At 41.9% G+C, this 17,305-nt stretch overlaps 1 protein-coding gene across 1 annotated transcript in view; it reads left to right on the top strand.

Annotated features, from left to right (window-relative positions):
• BDP1 (BDP1 general transcription factor IIIB subunit) overlaps positions 1-17,305 on the top strand; it is a gene marked incomplete at both ends in the record, with an annotated part of 59,902 nt that overhangs the window by 1,094 nt on the left and 41,503 nt on the right. The window contains 5 exons of the mRNA XM_079548835.1: positions 1,899-2,442; positions 3,070-3,179; positions 14,933-14,992; positions 15,360-15,500; positions 16,359-16,492. Of these exons, the coding sequence (XP_079404961.1) occupies positions 1,899-2,442; positions 3,070-3,179; positions 14,933-14,992; positions 15,360-15,500; positions 16,359-16,492 (989 nt within the window). The remainder of the gene's footprint in view (positions 1-1,898; positions 2,443-3,069; positions 3,180-14,932; positions 14,993-15,359; positions 15,501-16,358; positions 16,493-17,305) is intronic.

Below are 17,305 nucleotides of genomic sequence, written 5' to 3'. Positions count from 1 at the left end.
TTTTGTGCTCTGCGGAAAAATTAATGGCAAATATGGGTATCTTACTTATTTTCCTGCCCCACCCAAAGTATTCTGCCCTAGCCTCTTCAAGCTGTACCTGTACTACTTTTTCATTGTCTTCTAACCTGTGATTTGGCTTTGGTGATTATCAGGGAAATGAAATTCCCTGATCATAAGATGAAAAGTTCTTTTTAATGTGGTCTCTGCTAATACTGTGAGCTGACTTCAGTAGGCATCTCAGCCCCACAACAGCTGAGAGAAAGTTGGAAAGGTAACAGAGCAAAAATGCATGGGCAAGATAAAGATACTTCAGTATGTGAAGCAGGAACTGCAGCTGCAACTGAAGCAAACCAAGGAGTTCATTCACTTCTTCTCTCTTGACAGTCTTCTCCAGGAAAGCAGGGCCCATCACACAATGGTTATTTGGGAAGATGAACAGATTCACCCTGAACATTCTTCCTGCTTTCTTCCTTTCATCAGCTTCTTCCTCTGAATGCAACATCACAGGATACAGGACATCTTTTTGGCTACTTTGGGTCAGCTCTCCTGGCCTTGTTTCCTCCCAGACTCTTACACATCCCCACCTCTGCTGGCAAGGCAGCATAAGAAGCAGCATAGGCCTGGAATGCGGGCAAATAACAGTTAGCAACCATTGAAACTTGATGCATTATTGATGGTTTTTCACCACAAACCCAAAATGTAGCAACATATGTGCTGCTGTGGGGACAGTTAACTCTGTCCCACTCGAAGCCAGCACAGATAAGTTATATTTAACTATGGGAAATCTACTGTGGTACTCTAGGGAAAGTATATGTAAGCCACAGGTAATGTGGAGATCAGAGAATTTTTTTGCCCCTGTTCCATGCTGTGCAATCACTGGAGGACACTGGATTGAGTTTACCAGGTCTCATTTAAAACACAAACAGTATATGGTGAAGTTGCTCGACTCCTGTTGAAAGATGTGTACTAAATGCTGAGAGATTATTTGGAGAAGTTTTGCTTTTTTTTTTTGCTTTTTTTTTTTTTCATTTATGCCTACATTTGCTTCTGAGTACTTTTGGAGTTGGATAATTAAACCATAGGTGTGGTCAGTGGTTCAGAAACAAGAAATATGTGTGAAGTTAAAAAGCTCTTTGTGACTCAGTTGTAATTCTGCTGCAGTTTTACTGTGAGAAGCAGCCAAGGAGACGAATACTAGAACTGCTTAAGATAATAATGATGAACAATTTTGCTTACACTTGGAAAATTCTTTCTATGTAAGAGATTAAAACAGTACCTTAATAAGGAAGTTTCCAAGGAAGGCTAGAAGATGTTGTCCCCTGAAGTACATTTTTTTTTATGTGTTCAGTGAATAAGCAGCCAGTTTCACTCCTGAAATTTTTCATGCTCTTAAAAAAACAAACAAACAAACAAAAAAAAACAACAGCACAGGTTAGATTTTACCTATTGTATTAGAGGAATGCATGGATTCCAGTGAAAAATCATAAGGCTACTTGTGCATACCTTTATTAAAATGTTTTTAACATGTAACGCATTGTGTGCAGTACTTTTACGTATGTTTGTTAACTTCATCATACCATGAAATATCATATTCTAATAAAAAGGTTAGAGCCTCACAAAAGAGGAATGTGTGAATTTGACATTGTTGGTCAACTACTTTGTAGCATTAGTACTTAGCATTTGAAAATAGGCCATTTCTCATATCTGATTAGTTTGAGGCAGTGACAGGTATTGGATAGTTCATTTGTGGCTTCTTGTATACAGTTGTATTTTTCTGTGTTTATTACTATTCTATTTACTATTTATTTATGTGTTTATACAGCATTAGCTGTTCTGATAGCAAGTGTTGTAAATCTGTCACTGTAGAGTATTTCAGAGTAATCTCTTACATTTTCCAGTGATGAGAAGACTAACAGCTCAAGTGATGCTGGAGAAGCCAGTAAACCTACAGACATGCCTACACAGAGAAGAAAACGGATTTCCACTATGCCCAATCTTGTCAAACCCAGAGCTGGGCCTTCATCTGATCTGCACACTGCATCAAAGCCACAAAGGCGAGCATCACAGGTTCCTGATGGCAGTGCTTCGCTTCAGAAGGATTCTCCTCCATCAGAGACAAGTCATGTTGAAAGCCCTTCAAAGTCTCCCATGCTACCTGAAAAGAAAACACCTGTGCCACAAGTGCCACAGTTTTCCCCACTAAAACAATCAATGAACAAAGAGCAAAGTGTAGCTGCTCAAAAAACTGACGATACCTTGAAGAACATACCCTCCCCTCTTAAGGAGAGACCAACACAGGAAACATCAGTGGCACAGGAGGAAAAGCTACCTCCAAAACCATCTCCTGTGAAAGAGAAACGAGAATGTTCTGACCGTGAAAGGATCCTCAAAGCTCGGAAGTTAAGAGAAATGCTTAAAGAAGAGCTGAAGAAAGAACGGATGGTAGGCTTCTACCTTGAGCAGTGCTGATTTATGAAGGGCAGAGAAAGATGTTATCTACCCAACGTTATCATTGCTTCTTTGTAGTAGTGTTTCCTGACAATAATCGTACTGCTAATACTTCATGATATGTCAGTAGCCCTGTGGGGATTTAATTTATAAGCAGTAGCAATGCTGTGTTCCCTCATTATATAGATGTCATGAGAAATTAGGTATCTTTACTTTTCATTACACTTAACCTTTTTAAGCGTGAGAGCATGCTACTGTATCATCACTAGCATGTGAGTTTTCACAGCTGAAAATACTGTGGTGAAGTATGCTGTTTAAAAAAAAAAAAAAAAAAGCTTGGGATTTCTTGCATCTCCTAGACCTTTGCTGACTGAGTTACGTGACTTAGCTTTGCCAAGTGTTGAATATGTCTGAGAAGGTGAATTTCTTATGGTCCCTTTGATAAATATACACTTTATCATAAACTTACCAGTTCAGTGTGAACGCAAACAAAAAAGTAACCTCCAAATTCCACCAACAAAAGAACAAACTTCACTTAACTACAGTATGTAATCAGCAAATAATGCTATTTATGAAATAAAAAGTACTTCCTGGTTGAAATTGTTTTTTGCTTTTATACAGAAACAACTCAAACACAGGCCTCCAATAATTGAAGGATGTTCTCCGCCAGATCGCACTAAAATGACCATGAGAGACTTGATATACTATCTACCAGAAAACAATCCCATGAAGTAAGTGTGGCTTTTTTCCTCCTCCTTGGGTTAAATGACTTTTTTTTTATTTCTGCCAATTTAGTGACTGTGAGGAGAATTCCCAAATCTGGAGCGTTAGCACGGATGCAGTATTATTATAATGATAACAAAAGCTTCTAAACCCTTTTATGTCTACTCAGTCTTTGTACAGAAATTCTGTATAAAAATGAAAAGGAAACTTAACATATATGTTGAATTGTAAAATCTTTCCCCACAGATCCTCTCTGTAGAGATGCACAGTAATAGTAAGTTGGTCTTTGCTACGTAGGCTCTGCTAAATTTATTACTAGAAGTTATGAATCACTGCAAAATCTAGTGGACTTTGGGAATGAGCATTTCTCTTCCTAGGTTGAGGTTTCTCTTCCTTAACAACAGTCGCCATAAGTACAGCTATCTGAGTCCTGTTATTCCTTCCTCTCTACGTTCACGAATCCTGAGAATTCAGCACAGCCTCAGAGCCTCCTGTCATGCATGTGCATCTCTTATTCCCTGGCTCGTTCAGCTGGGTGTCTGCTGTAGAACAGATTCATGCACTCACATACTAATATACAAATATTCCTGCAACAACAGAGCTGTTAAATTTGAGCTCTCAGACTGCCTGATGTCCATGCCTGAATGGATCATGGAGCTTTACCAGGCTACTTGTACATACAGGCTTTTGCATGCAAAGTTATATGTTTCTCTCATGAAGAAGCAAAATAGCTTCTGACAGGTTCTTGGTGATACCAGGGGAAGTGTTCACAGGCAGGCCAATAGTCATATACAGGAAGAGGAGTGGAACTCACCCGGCTGGTGAAGAGGCTCTCCGGCTATACAGCACTGTTTCCCAGGAAGCAGCCCAGGTCCAAGAAGTGCCCTCCCTTCTGTAGCTGATGCTTATATGAGCACAAGGGGGCTCCACCCTGGATCAGCCTCTTCTGCTCACATGGGGAAACAATGTGCGAACAACTTGTCTATGATCTCTAGGCCATCTACAGACCTTCTCCAGGTACTCAATTACCAGTTCAAGCTGTGACCTGACATTGAGCTGGGCAGAAAAAAAACGGATGAGGTTTAACAAAAGCAAGTTAACAAAAGGAATAATTGCATGCACCGGTACAGGATGGGGGATGAGCTGCTGGAGGGGAGCTCTGTGGAGAGGGACCTGGGTGTCCTGGTGGACGACAGGTCGGCCATGAGCCAGCAGTGTGCCCTTGTGGCCAAGAGGGCCAATGGCATCCTGGGGTGCATTAAAAGAGCGTGGCCAGCAGGTCGAGGGAGGTGATCCTCCCCCTCTGCTCTGCCCTGCTGAGGCCTCATCTGGAGCACTGCGTCCAGTTCTGGGCTCCCCAGTACAAAACAGACAGGGATCTCTTGGAAAGAGTCCAGCGCAGGGCCACCAAGATGGTGAGGGGCCTGGAGCATCTCTGCTATGGGGAAAGGCTGAGTGAACTGGGTCTGTTCAGCCTTGAGAAAAGAAGGCTGAGAGGGGACCTGATCCAAGTCTATCATTATCTGAGGTGTGGGGGGCAGAATGGCGAGGCCGGACTCTTTTCAGTGGTGAGTGGAGACAGGACAAGGGGAAACGGCTGGAAACTGCAGCATAGGAAGTTCTGCACCAATGTGCGAAGGAACTTCTGTACAGTGAGGTGACGGAGCACTGGAACAGGCTGCCAGGGAGGTGGTGGAGTCTCCTGCTATGGAGATGTTCAGGACCTGCCTGGATGCCGACCTGTGCGACCTGCTGTAGGGAACCTGCTTTGCCAGGGGGTTGGACACGGTGATCTCTGGAGGTCCCTTCCAACCCCTACAATTCTGTCATTCTGTAATTCCCCTAGAGCTGAATAAGCCACAACCTAGTCTCTGTAATTGCTGACAGGTAGGTCTGCATACATCTTGCCTCTCTAGCTGTTTGAACTAAGACCTGTACTGCCTCCACTAACTGGTATGCAAACCTCTCTTATCTGCTAACCTGTCTGGATTCTGGTAACTAGACCTGCTGGTGCAGTGAAAGGCAGCCTCTTCTGTGGTAGCTGAGTTATAGATCTTGTGGCAGAGAGATCATATAGAGCAACCTCTCTGCCATAGGAAGGGATGTATTCCATTAGGTAAGATTGCTCTAAGCCCCATCCAGCCTAGCCTTGAACAGTTCCAGTGATGAAGTGCCAGAACTCCTGTTCCTCTATCTAATCACCCTTGTAGTAAAAAGTTTCTTAACATCAATATCTGTCTACTCCTTTTTTAGTTTAAAATCACTCCCGCTTGTCCTTTCACTATCTACCCATGTTGATTTCCCTCCTGTTCATAAGCTCCCTTTAAGACCTTTGCCAGGCTGAAAAACCTTATCTCTGATGTGCAGAATCAAACTCTGTAACCCAAACAAGATTCCAAAGCAGGTACAGTTTGTTCAGTGCTGCGCAGGCAGCGGCTGCAAGGCGGATAGATCTGCCTGACTTGCACAGTGTCAGTAAAAATCCTGCTACAGATATAGGCCAAACTAATGCATAATCAATAGTTTTCCCAGAATTTGGGTCCATTTTCATTACACCTCTGAGAGTTGTTAGCATGCAGACCATCCCCTCTTGCCCGTGCACCATGGGTTAAAGATCACCTAATCACCTCCCTGCCAGATGTCCTCGGACTGTTCTCAAACCTAATCTGTAAGGCCTTCATCCCTCACTGTCCCAGACCCAGTGTCTGCCATCCTTTATTTTCTAACAAGCTCTACATTCTTTTTTCTATAAACTAACTATTCCCCCTTATCCCCTTATTCTTAGTCATTGTGAAGCCTTCTTGTCTTTTTACTTTCACTTATGGGGCACTTCTCACCTTCAATTCCCCCCTTTTCTTTAATCTAGCAGGATTTCCACCTGCTAGATTACTCCTTTTTAACATGTGAAATAAGTTCCGCTTTCCACCTTTTGCTTTACTCAAGTCTCTTCCATAGCTCATATTCCCTTCTAGTATTCCAGCACAGGCAGATAGAGCACCTCGTTACCACACAGATAAGGCTCACCAGTAGTACCAGTATGATGTATGCCAAGATAAACTTTAGCTATCCTAGATTCAGTAACTAGCTAGCAAGTGAGCCCCATAGATTTATTTCCCAGTGTTATCAATGCTTGTCCTATGCAGGACTTTTGTTTGCCCCCACATTTTCCTTAAGTCTGTTTCAATTCTGAGATCCTTATTTATGTAAGCACAGCAACTCTAATTTATTCTTTTGCATACCCCTCTTTCTTTAGCTGTTAATAGATCTAATGCCATCCTGTTTTGGAGTACCACTTTGGACAAAAAGGATACCTCCTCTTGGATTGCTCGTAATGCATTTGTTGTGGCATTTTCTACTATTTCTAGAGTTGCAGCGATATTCACTATAGCCTTTTCCAGCTAAGACCAGGATAAGGGCTTGGTACCTTGTATTATTCCTTACCAATTGGTTATTTACTCTTTCAACCCTCCTTGGATTTTGATGTTTATTATATTATTTATAATATAATATATATATATATTTATGTCTATAAATATATACATATTTATGTCTATAAATAGTTCTCTCTATGCCTGGTGGGAGTTTGAGCTCTCCCGTCTCTGCCCAGCCACCAGAAATCTTTACCCAAATAACACCTGCTCATCATATTACTTCCATTATGATATTCATGCTCACTAATGAGAGTGTTATTACTTTCCTTAACAGCAGCCTCTGTTAAATATAGAAATGTAAGGTTGATCCAAATAGAAGGGAGAAGAGTGAGAATCATATGTTTAACAATAAGAAATGAATGTAATACAAAATATAGTACTACTGCAACCAAAATACAAAATGTAACAGCACACAACATCAACTTGCTACAGACACCGTACTGTGTACACTGAGATGAAGCAAATTAGTGACTGACTCATCTTTTCTTTTCGAGTTTAGCTTTCGATGCTGTACTTTCCTTAACAGACCAAGTAGTTCTCAGCATCTTGGAATAACCTCGTGTAACAATACTTTAGTTACCCCACATGGCTTAATAGTTCTACAGGGGAATGCCTCTGGCCACTGTAAAAAGGTATCAGTTAGTACCAACGTACAGTGACTTCCTGCCTTTTCTTGGGAGTTTGAGAAGTCAGTTTCTCATTGTTAGCTTCCCTTCTAAATCATTAATTAGATTCCTATCCTCTCTAGAATATTTTACAGGTTCTTACTCAGGTTCAGAGATTTTAAGTTTACTGCCTGGAATTAAAACCTTCCCTAACTACCTGTTTTGCCACTTGACCCATCATCATCTTATTTCCAGTTTCCTGTACAGTGTTACCTTTCTGATGTACTTTACAATGTATAGCAGCACGCTCTTTGGTAGATTTACATCATGCTGTTTTCCTTGTGCGTGCAATCCTCGCTCTTTTCAGATGGTGCTATGTGTGTGTAGCATCCCAAATACATAATTAGCATCTGTCCATATAATTAAGGCTCTTGTCCAGGCAGCTATTTCAGCCTTTTGAGGGAAAGTCCCCTCAGGTAATGGTTGTGCTTTGATTACCTTGTCAGCAGCGGATTCCTAGCCGTATCTTGCCTTACGTAGCCTTGTCTCACAAAACTGCTACCGTCGGTAAGCCAGGTGTCTTCTGAGGGTTTGTCCTTCAGGTCCAATCGGGTGGAATATACAGCTTCAGTTGTTTCAGAGCTGTCATGAAATACTGGTCCTCCAGGAGTTCTGCTAAGGAAAGATACTGGGTTGACGATATTAGTTACGATTAATTCTACATCATCCTGCTCTACCAAGATGGCCTGGGATTTCAGGAACCTTTGGGGTGAGAGCCAGTGCCCCCCTTTTGCCTCCAATACATTAGACACTGTTTGAGTTATTAAAACTGTTATTCTTTGGCCTAGCATAGCTTTACTGGCTTCTCAAATATTAAGTTACAGCCATCACCCTCAGGCACCCCGGCCATCCCTTACTTCATCAAGCCGTTTGGAGAAGTGTGCCACTGCCCTTTGATGGGTCCAAGGTTCTGGACAAGGATCCCCAGGGCTATTCCTTGTTTTTTCTTTTTTTTTTTTTTTTTTTTAATGCAAGCTGGTAGCCCCAAAGCAGAGCCTTCATGAGTTCTTGTTTCAGCTGACGGAATGTCCTCCTTACCTCCCCATTTCATATAGCAGTCCTTAGCTGTGTATCCACAGTTGACACAATCCTGTCATTCCTGGGAACCTATGGAGTTCCTTGGCGGTTTGTGGCTCAGGGGTTTGGCAGATTTCTTTCCTGACAGTCCTTAAGGTTTCAAGTCCGGCTGTAATCTCATATCCCAAATATGTTACTTGCTACTGAGTTATTTGTGCTTTCTATTGAGAAACTTGATAATCATTTAAACCAAGACATTCAGCAAACTCACAGTCCGTTGCACACAGTCCTCTGTTTCTGGGACATCCGCGTACTGCAGTAAGGTTCCACCCTGCAATGGAGGAACCCGAGTCTAAGGTTCACGAGTTGACCACTTTTCGAAAATCACCGAGCTGTTCTCAAACAACCCTGGGTAACACTGTTCACATTAATCCACTCTTTATCCTGCTCCCCTAGCTGCAATTTAACCAGTAGATCTGCTAGGATAAACTTCCCAGGTTCCCATCCTTCAGCTTTGCAAACAGAGACAGTTCCCTCTTTCTTTACAGTTCGCACAGTTTTAGTTCCAGTAGGACAGAGTCCTCCTGGACTCTTCCAGCCTCCCCCTCCCACCTCTGAGTGGATCTCTGGGTCCTACAGCCCTCCTCTAGTGCCACAACAGTAGCAGCTGCTGTTATTCCCAGTTTCCTTACTATCTCTTTTTCTCAGTTTTTTGGGTTTTTTTTTTTCCTTTTTGTTTCTGTTTTGTTTTTCCTTCACATCACTCACCTCTCTTTGGTCCTGACATCCCAGTCACACCCTGCTCATTTTTGCCTTCCTCAGCCTGTGTTCTTCACAAACTTTTCACTTTCCAAACTCCCTTCATTACATAAACTACCAACATTCATATTTTTACCTTCTCCTCTCCAGAAGCTTCCAGTGCTAACACTGGGATTTTGGGTTTCCTAGATCTCTGGAGGGACTGTTCTTGCTTTCAGTGCCCTATTCTCTCCACCTCCCCCTTTCCAAGTAATGCTGTTCACAGCAGCAGTCTCCATCCCTGGCTTGCTCTCTCGCAACACGTTCTGCTTGCAAGGGAATGATGTGGGAGGGGCTGCTCTCACGCCAGCACGGAAAAGCTCACTTTATCTTTAACCCTTTTTCCTGTGTACCCTCAGTTATACTTCCACATATCCTCAATTTTACTTCCATATACCATGAACAATTACACTTTGTTATATCATCAAAACAGTTTGTCCCATTCCCTTCAAAACCTACAAATCAAACCATGCAGTTCTTCACTTTCCATAAACACCCTTAATACCATATAACTTCCCCCTAACAATCCATATTGTTTGGATATAAGCACCTTGCCACAGAACCAGCAATGATTGACCCACCTCCCTCACACACCTGCTTGCAAGCAGAAAACAGTATTACATAAACAAGTTGGCATTCATTCTCCAACGGAACAGGCATCTCTCTATGGATTTATCATCCCCATTCATAAATTCATACAAAAACGTAAAGACAGACAGACAATGATCACTGCTAAACTCCGCACTCACACAGCAGCTGTGCCGTGTCTCAAGTCCTCAACACATTCGCTCGCAATCACACACAATGTCGGCTTTCAGAGCCCCAGACTCCTTTCGAGTGTTTTGATAGCAATTACTCAAATACACGATACTGAACACTTACAACAGGTGGGCATAAGGGCATAACAGTACAATCTATGATATCCAATATTATGGCCACAAGAATCCAAGTAGTCATTTAACAAAATATCTGCTGTACCAATACGCATACGACATACAGGTCCCCTTTGTAGGAACCCCTCAAGGAGTTTTCTTACCCCAGCCAGCAACCCCAACCTGTGAGCTCACTTGCCCAGGCGCAGCACCAATGGCTATACCCACCGCAGGACGTCTCCATATGGCTCACGGGTTCCCCTCATTCCATACACGTACCTGATCCACCAGTGGATGGTCCTTGTCTGCTCTCGCAGTGATCGGATGAGGAAGGGGAGTCCTTCTGAGAAATCTCGGGGCGCGCCAAAGGCATCTCCTGTCTCAGCTGGTCCTGCAGCCGAGCAGAGGTTGTCCCGTCTGGGGTCCAGATTGATGTGCAGAAGCAAACTCTGTAACCCAAATAAGATTACAAAATAGGTACAGTTCAGTCCTGCGCAGACACCGGCTGCAAGTGGGATAGATCTGCCTAACTTGCACACCATCAGTAAAAATCGTGCCACAGATAGAGACCAAACTAATACATAATAGTTTTCCCCAGGAAATGTAATGAATCTGTAGATTCATTACACCCCTGAGAGTTCATTAGCATGCAGACCCTCCCCTCTTGCGCATGCACAGTGGGTCGTGGGATGAAGATTTGTCGTCTTCCTCCCGAAGGCTTCTGACCTTTCTCGCTGTAAACTTCTGACCTTTCGGGGGGGCAAACCCCCAAACCGGTTTCTTCTTGCCCTGTGGACATCTAATCCCCTCCCTGCCAGATGTCCTCGGGCTGTTCTCAAACCTTATCTTTACGGCCTTCATCCTTCACTGTCCCAGACCCACTATCTGCCATCCCTTATTTTTCTAACAAGCTCTACATTCTTGCTTCTATAAACTATCTCTAACTGTTCCCCTTCACCCCAATTATTTTCAGTCACTGTGAAGCCTTCTTGTCTTTTTGCTTTCACTTATGGGACCCTTCTCACCTTTCATCTCTGTTTATCCTTCATAGGAGAAGTGCTTCAGCCCTCTGATGTTTGTTGCTCTCCTCTGGATGTGCTTTAACTGTTAGGTCTTTGTCTCTTGTGCTGGGGTCTCCAGAGCTGAACAAATTGCTCTCACAAGAGCGAAGGAGGGGGGAGAATCACCTCCCTTAACCTGCAGGCCATATTTTTCATGGGCTGGTTGAGATTCTCTGATCCAGATGTAGGAGCTTGCACTTGGCTTTCTTGAGCTTCATGATGTTCAACTGGAGATTGAATAAACTGTGGTGATGATGTGGGAAGGATCAGTCATTAGACGTAATGACTGGCAGTCTGCTTACAGCCCTTTCATCCCTCTCTTACTCCAATTGCATCCATTTCACCATGCTTATACCATACTCGTCCATCATGATCCCTGATTTTCCCTCCTGTGGGCACATCTCTTAAATATATCACAGTAAGTTTACGTAGTTGTGCAACCTTCTTCTGAGTGCATTGTGTTATAGACAGTCACACAGAACCCTCTCAAATATCCCAAAGATTCTTACCAATTATGAAGTTTATGCTGACGTTCAGTCCTGTGCCTGAGTACTTCCTTTAAAGACCCATCAATTAGTAGCAGAAAATTTTTGATTTGTTATTGTCTATTATTACCTGCTCATTAATGTTTATGTGCCTATGTCTTTTATTTACCCCTTTCCTTGCTAAATTTTCTTTTGCACTGAATAGTCCTTAAGCAGATAATGAACTAGATGCTCTCTATTCCTTTACTATGGATATGATCACCTGCCTCTGATGGGGTTTAATCCAGCAGATGATCGAAGAACCACGCAGTCATTTGTTCATTCCTTCACATTCTCAGTGGGATGGGGGAGAGAACTGAGAAAACCAAACCCCTTGTGTGTTGATATAAAACTATTTACTAAGATAAAGAAAAGGGCAGTAATTATGACATGTTATATATGTATGAATGCATGTAACAGTGATGCTTGTATATAACAAGTAATTGCCTACCAGTCCCTGACTAATGCCCAGTGCTAGCTGAGCAGGAGAAGAAAAAATGAGGTGAACTCCCATCCTCTTTAGAACTCCCTCTGCTTGATGTGATATGGTATGGAATATTCCTTTGGCCAATTTACATCAGCTCTTCCAATTCTTCGTGGGCCCTTCACTGTGAATGGCCTTGGTTCTGTACAACGCTGCTTAGCACGCATCTGTAAGCACCTGTGTATAATCAACATTGTTTTTCTCCCAGAACCAAAACACAGCATCATATCAGACACTGAAGAAAATATTCTGTCCTAGCTGAAGCAAGATTGTTTTGAAATTTGGCTGATACACACTATCTTAGCTGTATTCAGATAAATGTTATGTCAGCTTGTACCCTGAAGTAGTTGTTTGAGCAAGGAGCTGTTTGTTAAACTGAGGGATGAAAAGAACTGAACAAGCAGTGGAAGTGGGAATGTGTAGCCTGAGAATAATGCAGTGATTCTGTCTGTAAATGTGGAGATGGGTTCAGGAAAACCAAGGAGCAGATGAACTGAACTTTGCAAGAGATATGGAAAGTGACAAGGACAGGTTCTATAGGTGCACTGGTCAGAAGAGGGAGGCCAGGAAGAGTGCACCTCCTCCAGTAATTGATTAGGAAGAAATCCAACAACAGCCATGGGGAAGGCTGAAATGCTCAACAAGTTATTTGCCTTATTCTTCACTGGCAGTCATAAGTCCCACATATCTCATATCCCTGAACCTCCCTGTAAGCAAAGAACAGGTTTGAGACCTGATGAGACTGAACACAAATGAGTCCATCCGGCTGGACAGTGTGCATCCTTAGCGTGGTTTCCAATGCACTCTGCATCATATTTGACAAATCATGGATGTCAGGTGAAATCCCAAGCGACTGGAAATAAAAGAAACATCACTTATACTTTTAAGAAAGGGAGAAAGGAAGAGTTGGGGAGCTACAGCCTTCACTTCTGTGCCTGGTAAGATCATGGAACAGATCCTTCTGGAAGCTGTGTTGATGCTCATGGAAAACAAGGAAGTAGTTTGACACAGTGCGGATGGATTCACCAAAGGCAGATGGTGTTTGACTAATGTGGTGGCCTCATATGTTGCAGTAACAGCATTAGTAGACAAAGGAAGACTGACTCATCATCTGTCTGGACTTACACAAGGTCTTTGGTGTGATCCCACACCTGTGTTCTTATTTCTGAATTGGAAAAGTGTAGATTTGAACAAGGTGGACTGTTTGGTGGATAAGGAATTGGTTGGATGGTAGCAGCAGGAGAGTGTTAGTGCTTCTGTGTTCCACAATACGGCTGGTCATGAATGGTGTCCCTCAGGGCTCCGTGCTGGGACTGGTGTTCTTCAACATCTTTATCAGTGATCTCAGTGATCCAGATAGTGGGAAGTACACCCTCAGCTAGTCTGGCGATGACACTAGGCTGAGTGGTGCAGTTGATCCTGTGCAGGGACTGCCGTTTGGAGTGGCCCGAACAAGCTCAAGGAGTGGGTCCACATGAATGTAATGAGATTCAACAAAGCAAAGTGATGCTTTTGGTTGGGGCAGTCCTGTATATGTGCACAGAATGGGAGAAGAATCACAGAATGGGGTAGGTTGGAAGGGACTTTGAAGTTCCCACCCCCTGCTGTGGGCAGGTTTACCACCCACTAGGTCAGCCTGCTTTGGGCCCCATACAAACTGGCCATGAACATCAGCAGGAATGGGACATCCACAACTTCTCGAGGCAGCTTGTGCCTTACCGCTCTCTGAGTAAAGAATTTATGTATAACATCTAACCCACATCTTCCCTCTTCAGTTTAAAGCTACTCCCCCTTGTTCTATCAGTATCAGTATCAGACCATGTAAAAAGTCTCTCTCTCCTGCTTATAACCTCTCTTGAAGCATTGGAAGACTTCATTGAGGTATCCTTGGTGCCTTCTCTTTCCAAGGTGAAAAAGCCCACTCCTCTCAGCCTTTCTTCATAAGAGAGTTTCTCTAGCCCTCGGGTAATCTTCATGGTCTCTTGGACCTGCTCCACATCTTTCTTGTGCTGGGCTTCACTGGACACAGTACTACAGATAGGGCCTCAGTAGAGCAGAGTAGGAGGAGACAGTCACCTTTCTCACTTTCTGGCCACGCATATTTGGATACAGCCCAGGGTGCAGGTGGCTGCAAGTGCTGTGGCTGGCTCACACCCAGCTTCTCATCTACCAGGAGCCCCAAAAGTTCTGAGAGCAGCCCTGAGGAGAAGTGCTTGGGCATTCTGGTGGATGAAAAGCTTAACATCAGCCAGGATTGTGTGCCCCCCCAACATTTTATGACAGTATCTGGTATGTAGTATAAAATGTGCAGTGCTGAAGATGTAAATTGTTATGTTTGATAACGTTGCAGAAAATTACATAAAAATATGGTGCCTACTGAAGGGGGACCAGTTTCACAAATGAACTGTGTTTTTACTTTCAAACTTGTCAGCTATTGCAAAGTAGAGATGCTCATGTGGAGTGCTTTGCTGTACTATCATATTCCAGCTTGTTATGTAAAGCAGCATGTACTTATATCTCACTGACTGATGGTCCACTTTTCATGTTCAGTTTCCTGTGATAAGGTAATCTGCACTTCCTATTAAATGCTTTATTAAAATTATTTCACAGTGAATCAGGTGTTGATCATTTATTATAGTCTCGTGGATTACTGTGTGAAATCTACTGTTTTGCCCTTCAGCAATTGATGTTGATAGAAAAAAAAAACAACAAGCAACAGAAAAACCACAGAAAATTCATTCAGCAGTGATGACTGTTCAATTAGACCAAGTTCAGATATGATAAAAATAATTGAAAATAAGAGTTTGTTTTGTTGCTTTTTTGTGTGTTATCCAGTGAAAGTGTGTTTGAGGGAGCGAAGCAGAAATATATCTGTTCAAACTTGTATCTCTAACTCTTAAAAATTCTAGGTCTTCGTTAGCAGAAGAAAAGAGAACAGAAAAAAGTTCTGCACTGCATCAAATGAAAGAGTAAGTCTTGGAGATAAAGGTACTTAGAGTAAAAAAAAAGGAAGTTCTGATGTTGGAAAATAACATGTTTAAATGTAGTAATATTAATAATGTTAAATCTTCCTTTACTGCTTCAATATCATAGCCCTTATTTAAAAAACAATCTGTGAGAGTGTTCTATAAAAGAGCCTCTTGCTTTTCATATTACAGTTTTGGACTTGTCCATCACATAACAGAATGAAAAGCAGATTTCAGAGTGTGTATCAGCCAACTTGTTCCTAGGTTGCGTTGTTAAGTGGTTAATTAAATTGTTGAGCATTTGGCATATAGAGCAACAATTTGGTGGAGTGCTACCACAAGTAATATTTTTTGCCCTGTAATACTGTAGACAGGAAGAAAAAAGTACTCCTGATCATGAAGAGGAAGATGATGAGGAGGCAGAGAATGGGGAGGAAAGTCAGGATGGCCCACTTCTAGTTCCTCGTGTGAAAGTAGCAGAAGATGGTTCAATTATACTGGATGAAGAGAGGTGAGTTCTGTGTTTGACTCATTGTCAAGAGGTGCTTGATTGCTGCTTTTTTTGTAAATAGGACTGTTTGAGGGAGACACGAGTGTATGATGTGATGAGAGTTGAGCTATCCTGATTCAGAGAATAGTGCAAATTTATAGCAATAGCTCTGTCTCACTAGTGGCAAACTTTCCTGCTCTTTCTCCAAAATGTGTTTTGTGGAGGAAGGTGTCGTCCTTTGTAACAGCGCTGAATGTTAAGCTTCCAAATGTCTCCTGTTTTGTTCACTTCTTTGTTTCTCATAGTTGCAAATGTTTGTTCATTGTTCCGCCATCACTACGATTTGCTTCAGCTTTGTATCTTGCATGTTGCTGCTATTCAGCTGTCAGTAACTTTTCTTAGAATGTGACATCTAAAAAACATTAGTCTTCCCAAGTATGTCTATGCATATTCCCAAAATATGTTACTGGCATGAGATTTAGGTTGAAGTACAAGCCTAGAACAGTCATAGAAAAAGAACTTGCAGTTTTTCAGAAAGAGGAGATACTATTGTGTGGTTTTGCAAAGCAATTTTCTTGGATATTAAAAGGACAAGCCTTTGTGGTGATTTTTAAAAGATATTTTAATTATCTGTTTTTGTACTAGATCTAAAAAAAAGGTAAACCAAACTTGCTTGCACAGTTTGAGTTGGCCAATGCTTTCTTATCACATTCTTCCATTAAAATACACAATAATGTTATAAGTACATTATAAGTACACTGGATAATCCTGAATTCTAGCTTATGGCAGGAAAAACCTGAATAGTTGGCCTATAAGTGTCAAGTGTGTATCTTGCTAGCAGTGTTGCCAGGTAAGTGTCTTTTGTCATTGCTTTTGTAGTTTAACTGTAGAAGTTCTGAGAACAAAAGGTCCCTGTGTTGTAGAAGAAAATGATCCCATCTTTGAACGTGGTTCTACAACTACATATTCCAGCTTCAGGAAAAGCTTTTATACCAAACCATGGTCAAATAAAGGTAAGTATACTTTTGGTTTCATGTTTTGCATCAGCAGGAAGATCTGTTTTCCACCGGTGCTTTATGCTTAACAAATTTCATTCCCAGTGAAGTTTATGGATCAGCTTAAGTCTGACATTCCACACCTAAGTTCTTTAAAAAAAGCAGAGCTCTGATGTTGTCTGTGAAAATAGGCAAGTTTAAAGAAATCCAGTGAATTCTGAAGGATACTCATGACTTTTTCTGTTATGGAAGTTTAGATGCCATGGAAACGCTTGCCTTTTTCGGATGGGTGGTTTTGGCTTTGGTTATCGAGATATCTGAGCTCAGTATGAACCAGGTAGCCTTTCTCAACAGTTCCTCTACTTGGTTCTTCCAGCACAAATGGAAATAAAGATAAAGCTGTTTCTGAATGTCTGTTTCTAATGCATACAGAAGCTATGTTTTTGTGTTTGGTTTCTTTTTTTTGTTATAACTAGCTCTGTTATATACTGATCATGGCTGACAGCACTGTGCAAGACTTCTTATAATTATATATTTTTAAATAACTTCATATGGAAAATTTAGCTTCAGAATATACTGTGCTGCTCTTGGAATGTGCTATTACCCTGTTTACAAGGAATAGTAACAATGAGTTTCAGGTATTATTTGCCTGGCTCCTGTTTGAGGTTGTATTCATAATAAAAGTAATGACTGGCATTTTGAAATCAGTTAACTTTTTCTAGTTATCTACAGAACATATTTCATATTCTGCAGTTTTATAATAGATTAGACAATTCCTTCTGTTAATAGTTGGTGTAACAAATGTTATTAGATATGCTTCAGTAAAATAAC

The sequence above is a fragment of the Tetrao urogallus genome, assembly GCF_951394365.1.
Source record: "Tetrao urogallus genome assembly, chromosome: Z".
Classification (NCBI taxonomy): domain Eukaryota; kingdom Metazoa; phylum Chordata; class Aves; order Galliformes; family Phasianidae; genus Tetrao; species Tetrao urogallus.
The sequence above is the reverse complement of the archived record's forward strand: the minus strand, read 5'-3'. Positions and strand labels throughout refer to the sequence as shown.